The 11,643-nt window shown below is 33.1% G+C and overlaps 1 protein-coding gene across 1 annotated transcript in view; it reads right to left on the reverse strand.

Moving 5' to 3' along the window:
* LOC117330205 (piggyBac transposable element-derived protein 5-like) overlaps positions 1–6,920 on the reverse strand; it is a 51,327-nt gene extending 44,407 nt beyond the window's left edge. Inside the window, exons 1-7 of the mRNA XM_033888427.1 lie at positions 6,875–6,920; positions 5,674–5,800; positions 5,282–5,440; positions 4,555–4,737; positions 4,149–4,321; positions 3,523–3,753; positions 3,280–3,384 (exon numbers count right to left, since the gene is read on the reverse strand). Of these exons, the coding sequence (XP_033744318.1) occupies positions 3,280–3,384; positions 3,523–3,753; positions 4,149–4,321; positions 4,555–4,737; positions 5,282–5,440; positions 5,674–5,800; positions 6,875–6,920 (1,024 nt within the window). The remainder of the gene's footprint in view (positions 1–3,279; positions 3,385–3,522; positions 3,754–4,148; positions 4,322–4,554; positions 4,738–5,281; positions 5,441–5,673; positions 5,801–6,874) is intronic.
* Positions 6,921–11,643: the final 4,723 nt, after the last annotated feature.

The raw sequence follows: 11,643 nt of genomic DNA on the forward strand, positions 1-11,643 counted from the left end.
AATCGACACGGAGCACAATAAGATAACTGATGCTGAGTTTGGATTCAAGCGGAATCTTTCAACGACAGATGCTTTATTTCCATTACAGGCGTTGATTATTCGTACTCTTAAAAGTAAAAAACGTCTATACTGCTGTTTGATCGACTATACTAAAGCTTTTGACATGATAAATAGACCGAATTTATGGTACAAGTTAATAATAGAAGGTATCGAAGGAAAAATGTTAAAATTTTATCAGATCACTTTACAAAGATGTGAGATGTTGTGTAAAAAACAATAGCGTTTGCTCAGATTTTTTTGTGAATGTAATATCGGTCTTTTTCAAGGAGAAATTTTGTCTCCTCTGTTATTTTCATTATATGTGAACGATTTTGAAATGCAATTTATAGAAGACAACTGTCCTTCAATTGACTTACAACTAATTAACATATTCTTAATTATGTATGCCGAGGATACTGCTATTTTTGCCGAAACACCCCAAGGCTTGCAAAAAATGCTAGACTCCCTGCTTAATGACACTACCAAGTGGGGCCTAACTGTTGACACTTCCAAGACAAAGATTGTTGTTTTTAGAAATGGGTGGAAATTGAAAGATAATGAAAATATGACGGGTGTGTTTTAGAGATAGTGAATGAATTCAACTATCTAGGAGTTTTATTGAATTATGATGGAAATTTAAACAAACACAGAAAAAAATATCTTAACAAGGTCGAAAAGCATTATTTGCATTAATGAGGGTATGTAAGAAACAGTATTTTAATATTGAGACTCAATTAGCAGTGTTTGATACATATGTCAGTAGCATAGTCAATTATGGTTCAGAAATATGGGGATTCCATAAAGGCCCTGATATCGAAAAACTTCATCTCAATTTTTGTAAAAGGTTAGGTGTGCGCAAATCTACTCCAAATATGATGGTATATTTCGAATTAGGCCTTTATCCATTGTACATAACAAGGAAACTTAGAATTTTTAAATATTGGTTTAAATTGCTCAATACTGAAAATTGTATATTGAAATCGTGTTATGAAAATATGCTCCTATTTAAGGACCAATGGGTCTGTGAAATCAAAGATGATTTGAATCGCTTAGGCTTAGGTTATATTTGGGACGCCCAGAATGGAAACGATTTTACTTTTGCAATAATTAAGGAAAGATTATTTGACATTTTTAATCAAAATGGATATAGCGCTATTATAGATATGTCGAAAGGTTTGCTTTACAGGGAATTAAATGATAAAATTCTATTACAATCGTATCTAACAAAATCAGTTAATATCAGCTATACGAAAGAAATTGCTCGGCTCAGACTGTCAGCTGACAAGTTGAATATTGAATCTGGGCGATATGTTGGCATTGATAGAAGTAACAGAGTTTGTAATCTATGTAATCTTAATGATATAGAAGACGAATTTCATTTTGTTTTAGTTTGTACTAGGTATTCTGATTTAAGACAGAAGTATTTAAAATATTATTATAGAAATGATCCAAGTGTATATAAGCTTACTCAATTACTTAATACAAATACTGTTAAAGACTTGTGTAATATTGGGAAATATCTGTAAGCGGCAAATAAGTGCCGATCACAAGCATGAGATATATATATATATATTGTAATAATAATATTGATTGATGTTACTATTATATTATATTATTGCTTTGTTCATTCTCCTGTGGCCAATTTAACATTTTGTATATATGTAAATATCCTGTATATCATATGTTTACACTGATGAGTCGTAAGACTTAAAGTAATAAATGAACTTGAACTTTAACTTGGATGTTAATTTTATCTTCCGGTCAGTGCGCAGAGATTATAGCTATTCTACTTACCTGTCGATGCACTGGTCAGTAGTTAAACAAAAGATCGATAATTACGTATGCACACGCCAATGGCCAGTTTGACACGCATTACCATAAGCTTTTCACGGCTCGCTACACCCCAGGTAAATTTTTAGACACGACCAAAGTTTATATAAGAATGTGTAGCTTTATAGAAAAACTAAGTAAATTGATTATAAAGTGATTTTATTACACCAAGCAGTGCTCCTCCATTCTTTAAAATTCTTAAATGTTCTTTGTAATTATCACTTTATATTTTATAGAATATAGTAAGATTGTATTACTGTACGCCATATATCATTGTTATTATATATATGTGACCCCTTGTTACACACGTTAGTGTATCAGAGTGATATCAATATCATCCAACATTTTTAATGAAATATATCTGTTGAATCAATATATTACATAGAGAAACAGTTTTGTTGTTACATTCCGCAGAGCAAAAGGCTGAACATCTTAAAATATACACTGCTTTGAAACCATTTAGAGGGGGGGGGGGGGGGGGGGGGGGGGGGGGGAGCTTTGGGGGTTGGGGAAGATGATCACCTTTTTTTATGAAATACAGTTGCAATTCTATCATGACTTGTTAGTAACAACATATTCTAAGAAACTCAAGTAACATTTTTGAGATTTCCATTTGTAATAAACCTTTGAAAAATATTTTCCAATTTCAGAAAATGAACATACAGATTGCTCCTATAGGGAAAACAACTACATCAGTAAATTCTGTATATCTTTAACATTGTTGTACCTCATATTTCCTCTTTCTGTAGTTACCTTTCTTCCTATGCCAATCTTGAACTCTAACACTCTCATCACTTCCATTATGTCACAACTTGAAACAATTTCTTTCTTTGTTAAGACAAAGACCAACATTACACTGTTCACATTTGATAAATGTTTTCCTGCTTGGCAAAGGAATTCGCTGTATACTAGCTTTAGCATTACACATCACACAATCTACTCTCTTATCAGTAACAACAGGTAAACATTGATTTTCATTTATCTTTTCTTGCTTTCCATATTTATCATATATATATTGGAAAATACATTCCCTAAATTCAAGTTGTCCAAAATGAGATGGCAAATTACTAGCTGATTGCTTATACAATACAAAGGCATTAACAATCATAATGTCAATGGAGTGAAAAAATAAAACTTTCCACCAATGAAATTTAGTTCTCAAATATGAAGAATACTGTGTGACATATTGATTACTCTTATCTACACCTAACATACCTTGATTATAAGAATTTACAACAACAGGCTGTGACACATTGGTTTTCTTAAAACCAGTTCTATGTTTAACAGTACGTACACATGATGTAATATCTGAGCCTTTATGAATTGGAGATACAATCGTAACAGTTCTACAATCTTTCCACTGTACAGTTACATAACCATCTTGTCTATGCCATCTGAAATCGCCTCTACTTGTAGCTTTTTCCCACTGATCAACAGATGTTTTGAAACACAGTGGCATTGCTGTACTGTTTTTGCGTACCGCACCTATGAGATAGGTGGATTTGGCTAGCAAGTCTTTAATCAAATTCAATGATGTATAAAAATTATCTACAAATAAGTGATAGCCTTGATTCAACAGAGGAGATATAAGTTTGAAAACAACATTGTAAGCTAAACCCTTTCCCTTGTCAATAATTTCTGACCGTTTTTTACCTAAATACACATAAAAATTATAGGTATATCCAGTTTGAGTATCAGCAAGTATCCACAACTTTAAGCCAAACTTCACAGGTTTATCTTTTATAAACTGGCGTATTCCAGAAAATCTGTGTCTTGAAGCAACCATTCTCTCATCTACTGCTATTTGACGAAAGGGTTGGAACAATTCCTTGGATACTGCGTTGACATGATCTAGAAGGGGTGTAATTCGAGTGAGTTTGTCACCTGCAAGAAAAGATTTAAAAAAAAAAAAAAAAACATAAGACAAATGCAGGAATTTATGGGTTTTGTACATTAAGGTAAATCATTACTCCAGACACAACTTTTAAACTTGCAGAAAAGGCATTGTGGGTCCCAGTGTTTTTAGTAATCTTTGAATGGCCAAATGTTTTTTCATGTGGCCAAGTTGTGTGATCCAATCTTATGTACTGGGATAGATTGACATGAGACAGAAGGACAGACTGACAAAGTTGAAACAATACTATTCTTCTCAAAATTGTGCAGTTAGCATGAAATTTTTCAAAGATATAACATGGTACTCATGAATGTAATTTAGATCGGTTAGTTTGAATAACATCTATTAAACAGTGGTAGTATATTATGCAAATCTGTATATTTACTTTTATCAATGTCTGCTGGAGGTGTTATCTGTAGGAACGCCAGGATGGACTGGAAACGTCTCTTTGGAAGTAGGAGAGGCACAGGATTGAAACGATACAAGTAGTTTGAGGCCCAATATCTATCCATAGTGGACATCTTTGTGAAGGACATGTATATGATAATACCTATAAACCTAGGACAAAAGGAATACAAAGTTAGACAGCTATAAACATTTTGTAAAAAACAGGCAAAATTATAATATTATTTAATTACACACACTGTTGGTCAAGTGTTTTAATTTCAAGACATTGAAGAATTATAATCATTCTAAATTTATCATGAAATTGTTCGACAGCAATTGATGTGTACTTTTAAATCTGAAATTTTGCTATACATGCTTGGTTATACATCAGGTGTAATACTTACTTATACATTTCTTCCTCTGTCACTCTGCACCAAGTTCCATCCGGCTGGGCATAGGAGGTGAATTTGCCTTTATTAACAAGAGACTCAGCAAAGTGATTGGTTGCAATGCACAGGGATGTTATTAGCTGTGATGTTACAAATAACCTCAAGAAATCCATCGGTGTTTTAGTCTTAAGGGAATTCCTGAAACATGAATTTCAAATACTGTTGATACCAAAATACAGACCTGATTTATTGTTTTTAATATGAGGGTTTAGATGCAGTCATGCTTTTTTAAGAAATTATATTGCTATGTAAAGATATATGTAAGCAACACTTATACATGCATGTAGTAGAATAAAGTATCAGTTGGATGAATAGAAAATCCTGTTAAAGTTAAATAACATAAATGTTTACTCTGTCATACTTATTTACTGTTTAAAATGTTGTTCATTTCACAATATGGTATATTCCATAGATTTAACTATTAAATCATAAACAAGCATATCCCCAACTAACAAAATCTTATCTTGAAATACTTGGCTGAATGTGTATTTTTAGTAAAACAGATCTATACATATGACATTTTAAGCTATCTAAATACCAAACTTTTTCATTCAAATCCATTGAAAATAATTCATCTGGACAAACAGGTGGAATGAAATACAGACAATGAAAGGCATATTATAGCCCCTTATAAAACTTATCTAAAACTTTGATAAATCATCAAGCTCAACATTGTACACACTTTCTCAGTCTCCCTGTATTTACCCCTGGTGGTAGATTGGGTGTAAATTGGGTTTGTTTGTTGTCAGGGCACTGTTCATCATCTACTGTCTCATCCTGCCAATAGATGCTACCAAGCGGTTCCTGAGATCCCATAAAACTTGAATCCTGGGAGTCAGCACTGAGAAAATTATAATGAAACTATTGAATATTTCACATACAGTTCTAATTTTCTTTGTTTTGAGATTCAAAACATATACTAAGAATATTAAATATACAAATTAAAAAAGGTTTTTATTTTGAAAGTGATTTTTATTATATCATACATATCCTGAGTGTTGATGTCCATAGATATTAAAATTCTACACTATATTTGCTGAATCTCAAATGCGTAAATCATTTATAGCTGCATACCTTTCAATATGGTCATCATCTGACTGCACATAATCAGGATCAGCCATAATGTCATCAAGAAAGTCCTCTTCTTCCTCTGACATTCCTAGGTCAAAGCCTTCATATGGCTCAAAATAGCCATCAAAATCTGTAAAAAAAAAAAGTGATGAAAATTTGACAGACAGAATGGGTGTGGTTCATTCAAACCTATTTAAAGTACTGACAAGACCTTGATTGGATTTGACAATGTTTATTGAAACAATTTACAAGGCCCTCTCCCACCATTACAGCTAGTACACAATTATTACACATAACATGGATGTTGAATCCAGGACCTTCTGAATTCTAGCTCAACTCCTTCTGATCACGAGCTGTATCTATATGCTTTTACTACAATATATAATTAAATTGTGATGTTTAAAAATTTCACTGAACATTTTGCAAGTAAATAAAGTCTTACCATATTTTTTCATGAATTCTTATGCTATTTGCACATATTTTTTTTTTTTTTTCAGTCTAGTTTTAATATGCAAATATTAAAGATGTTACTTTTATTATTATTTTCTAAACATCACCTTCAGTATGTAAGGTAATTAAAAGTAGCCTAATGTCCCGATACATTTATTGACATGTTTTCCTCGCCCACGGTACCATTTAAAGGCTGAAAGGTAATAGCGGACACTAATTAAACTCGTTATCAATAATAAATTGACGATTTGACATTATCATCGAGAGTTAGAGCCATAGTCCTGACTATATTAAAAACAACGAGCACCTGTTAATTTGTGACGTGCACGTGCTGTTCTGTACATTAGACCAGATAGCTGATCTAGATCTAGGTTAGTCAAATTCGCCCAACTCGGCAACTGTCGATTCACATATTGTACAAACGTTACATTGAAGAAAATATCGAATTTATTTTGAAAAACTAAATAATCACACAGGCCTCGTCGGGAAAATATTATATGTATCAATGTGGTCCACATCGTTTTTCTATTGATTTAGTTTTACATCAAAAAGTGCACACAATATCGTTGTGCAGGCCTATTTCAGGATGTGTAGCTAAGGACGCTAGCTATTCAAGGGACTGCACTCTAGCTAGCCCTATTACTCAAAATCTATCATCACCAGAAAACACGAGCCACGAGTAGAAACTTAATATGATAATTTGATTAAGACAAGATTTTCAATAATAAAACGTGGATTTGGGGTTGATAATTACCATAGTTTTCACCACTTGGAACTTCCACGGCCATAGGAGCGTCCATGTCTGGTTAGATGTCGCTGTCAGCATCCCATAATATACCGATTCTATTTTTAGAACATCACCCGAAGAAAGCGAAACACAAGTCGATTTACGAGTTTATTTCGTATAAATTTCAGCCAATTTTAAAACTAGCGATGTAGGATTTTGATTTTAGCACCACTGACTGTCTGTGCAATTCATGATCACTTCATGACGTTACGATTAAAAAAAAAAAAATCAAACGTCACGATTTGTTTAAGCTTCTCGTTTTTTCGCTTTTGAGTAGGGTCAGCTAAATTCACCATAATTCCATTTCTGCTGCACCAATTTTCAAAACAAAAACTGATTTATAAAGGAAATTAACGTAGTGATTTAGATATCGTACGATTTAGAAAATATGATGCATACAGATATCCTTTTTCCCCCGCCGAACAAAAAGTATTGTAACGTTTATGTTAAAAAAACGAGGTATGATATTTGTCCTCACTTGGTTTCCTTAAAAAAGATGATAAAGAGAAAAGAAAACATCCAAGTTCTTTTTGGGGATCTCCGCTTTTTATTGGTATAAATCCTTTTAACACCACGAGTTTTCGTTTTTGACTTTGAGTAGTTTATTTACAGAAAACGTGAAGAAATTTCACGCCGTTTTCTGCAGTTTTTTTACTGACGTTTTTCCAACAAAAACTGTGTGGTTCTGTTTAACCTTTAACTAATTATTATAAAATTTATATGACTATAAAATAGAGAAATCACTTGTTCCGTTGATATCTACTTTTCATTTCTGAGATGCATATAAAGGGTATTTTGATGCGTTTGAAATTAATGGATGACGTTATAAAAGTCATATCGGTACGATAGTACCGATGCGAACGGGAAGGTGTTAAACCAACTGGTCGTAATTGTGGGGGTTATTAACGTTAATTAGTGGTCGTTGGGACTTCCCACAGTGGTCATAATACGGAATAGCGGGGTGGTCGTAATAATGAAGCTACCAATACAAAGATGTATAGAGAAAAAATCGGGTCTGAAAAAAAAGTGTCCGTAATAGCAGGGTGGTCGTTAATTTGAAGTGGTCGTAAGGTAAGGTTTCACTGTATTTTATGATGACAGAGACTTGTATATCACAGAGACTCGAAAGATAGGTAAGTCTCGCTACATCTCGCATGCACCTTTTGTTATCTGAAGCGGAAGCTTTGTGTCGCGACATTTGGCGTTGCGCCTGAGCCTTGAACACGGAACTAAGGATTGTTGTTGTTGTTACGGCGATTGGCACATGGCTTCGCATGTCAGCTATAACGAGCGTGACGACGACTGTCTGGTATTTTTTACATTCGCGAGTTTGCTTGTGTACTCGTCAAGTTGTGTCAACATGTCACCCGATTACCGGTAAGTTGTAAAGTTTTATTTTTATAGTCATTTTCAATTGGAGAGCACAAGAATTACTTCTAACAGCAGAAAATCTTGAATCTTAACTGTGAATCATGGTACTATGTATTCTAGATGGCATCTTCAGACTTTTTGTCGTGGGATGACGATATCAATTTAGATTTTTTGTTAGAAGAGTATACAGATAACGAATTACACGACAGAAATAGCAGTGACAGTGATTTTGAGGGACCATCTTGTAAGAAATTGACCAAAGTTGGCAGCAAAAAAGAAAAGGCAGAATACTCTTGCCCAGTGTGTTAGACATTTCAAAAGTATAGCTGGTTTCCGTGGTCACACAAAGAAACAACATAACAAATCAGGACTGAAAGGTATTATTATTAGCGTACTGTTCGGGTAGATTAATCGTTGTAAGGACCCGGGGCCGTGATTAACAGTCATGTAATGTGCATCTTAATTGTGTCAAAGTTGTGACATGTCTGGATGGTTCTTTTAGTAGATCTAGCACTGGTAATTCTTTGCCTTTTTTATTTGCATCTGGTATTTTTTTTTTAAGTTGAAATTTTCATCTGGTAAGATTTATAAATCAATCATGAATTTGGTCTGTTCAAAATAAGTTGTACATTTTCTTTTTCTGTTGCATCCCTTTTTCAATTGAATTAATAATTAATAATTACTGTTTGCTATTCTTTCAGGACAGTGGTACTGATGTACATGTGTGTGTGTGTGTGTTGGAGGATATAGTTTCGTTATTCCTACGGGTTCGAGGTTTTGCTGTGGTGAGAGTAGAGCGCAACAAGTTAGCGTTGTCGCAAAAACATAAAAAGAAAATGAAACCGTCAGCTGGCCTGAGAAAGTCCATCATGTCAAGATCATGACTGAGTATGTAGCACAGCATTTTTTGTAGATACTTGTGTACCATTTTTTCACTGGCATGCATATTTTTCTTTTTAATTTATTAGGTAAATGCATGACAAAATATTTTCTTCTACGAAAAGTTTTATATGAATTTATATATATAACACGAACAGAAAATATGGTATACGTATCTATATATATATATATACATATATAGGTAAGCATTTTGTGTACAAATGAAGCACTTGATCATGATCAGCTGTATGTAAATAATGTATATAAAGTAACCGGTATCATAATTAGTAGATTAATTCATCTTTAATTTACTGCCGGAGTTGAATGGTTTAATATCATGAATTTATAAATATCATAAAAGGATATATATGTATTTTACAAATTTATTCTTTGACTTATTTCACTCCTCCATTTACATGATGCTCCATATTGCAATTGTAGTATCTACCCAGAAATAATTAAAGAAAAAAAGAAACACACAACTTATTATTTTAGTGAAAGAATTCATTATCAAAAACATTCAACCTTTTCCAAGAGTTCATGACAATGTGTAATCAATGATTTCAAATGTTCTTATATTTGACAATGCATACAATGTTTTAGAATTTTTAAGCTGACAGTTTAACCACTCTTCATTTTTTTGTTTTTACAAAAGAAAAAAAGTAAGAGGAATTTCAAATGAATTTCAAAATGAATAGATGTCAATATTATTATGAATTTCCATTCATTTGCATATAAAAGAGGCATTTTTTCCAATCTATTCAAACATTAATGAAACGGAATCATGAAAATGAACTGTTTGTTCGAGCCTTAAGCGCCTGAAGCGGAAGCTTTGTGTCGCGACATTTGGCGTTGCGCCTGCGCCTTGAACACGGAACTAAGGATTGTTGTTGTTGTTACGGCGATTGGCACATGGCTTCGCATGTCAGCTATAACGAGCGTGACGACGACTGTCTGGTATTTTTTACATTCGCGAGTTTGCTTGTGTACTCGTCAAGTTGTGTCAACATGTCACCCGATCACCGGTAAGTTGTAAAGTTTTATTTTTATAGTCATTTTCAATTGGAGAGCACAAGAATTAGTTCTAACAGCAGAAAATCTTGAATCTTAACTGTGAATCATGGTACTATGTATTCTAGATGGCATCTTCAGACTTTTTGTCGTGGGATGACGATATCAATTTAGATTTTTTGTTAGAAGAGTATACAGATAACGAATTACACGACAGAAATAGCAGTGACAGTGATTTTGAGGGACCATCTTGTAAGAAATTGACCAAAGTTGGCAGCAAAAAAGAAAAGGCAGAATACTCTTGCCCAGTGTGTTAGACATTTCAAAAGTATAGCTGGTTTCCGTGGTCACACAAAGAAACAACATAACAAATCAGGACTGAAAGGTATTATTATTAGCGTACTGTTCGGGTAGATTAATCGTTGTAAGGACCCGGGGCCGTGATTAACAGTCATGTAATGTGCATCTTAATTGTGTCAAAGTTGTGACATGTCTGGATGGTTCTTTTAGTAGATCTAGCACTGGTAATTCTTTGCCTTTTTTATTTGCATCTGGTATTTTTTTTTTAAGTTGAAATTTTCATCTGGTAAGATTTATAAATCAATCATGAATTTGGTCTGTTCAAAATAAGTTGTACATTTTCTTTTTCTGTTGCATCCCTTTTTCAATTGAATTAATAATTAATAATTACTGTTTGCTATTCTTTCAGGACAGTGGTACTGATGTACATGTGTGTGTGTGTGTGTGTTGGAGGATATAGTTTCGTTATTCCTACGGGTTCGAGGTTTTGCTGTGGTGAGAGTAGAGCGCAACAAGTTAGCGTTGTCGCAAAAACATAAAAAGAAAATGAAACCGTCAGCTGGCCTGAGAAAGTCCATCATGTCAAGATCATGACTGAGTATGTAGCACAGCATTTTTTGTAGATACTTGTGTACCATTTTTTCACTGGCATGCATATTTTTCTTTTTAATTTATTAGGTAAATGCATGACAAAATATTTTCTTCTACGAAAAGTTTTATATGAATTTATATATATAACACGAACAGAAAATATGGTATACGTATCTATATATATATATATACATATATAGGTAAGCATTTTGTGTACAAATGAAGCACTTGATCATGATCAGCTGTATGTAAATAATGTATATAAAGTAACCGGTATCATAATTAGTAGATTAATTCATCTTTAATTTACTGCCGGAGTTGAATGGTTTAATATCATGAATTTATAAATATCATAAAAGGATATATATGTATTTTACAAATTTATTCTTTGACTTATTTCACTCCTCCATTTACATGATGCTCCATATTGCAATTGTAGTATCTACCCAGAAATAATTAAAGAAAAAAAGAAACACACAACTTATTATTTTAGTGAAAGAATTCATTATCAAAAACATTCAACCTTTTCCAAGAGTTCATGACAATGTGTAATCAATGATTTCAAATGTTCTTATATTTGACAA

The sequence above is a fragment of the Pecten maximus genome, chromosome 6, assembly GCF_902652985.1.
Source record: "Pecten maximus chromosome 6, xPecMax1.1, whole genome shotgun sequence".
In the NCBI taxonomy this organism is placed as follows: Eukaryota; Metazoa; Mollusca; class Bivalvia; order Pectinida; family Pectinidae; genus Pecten; species Pecten maximus.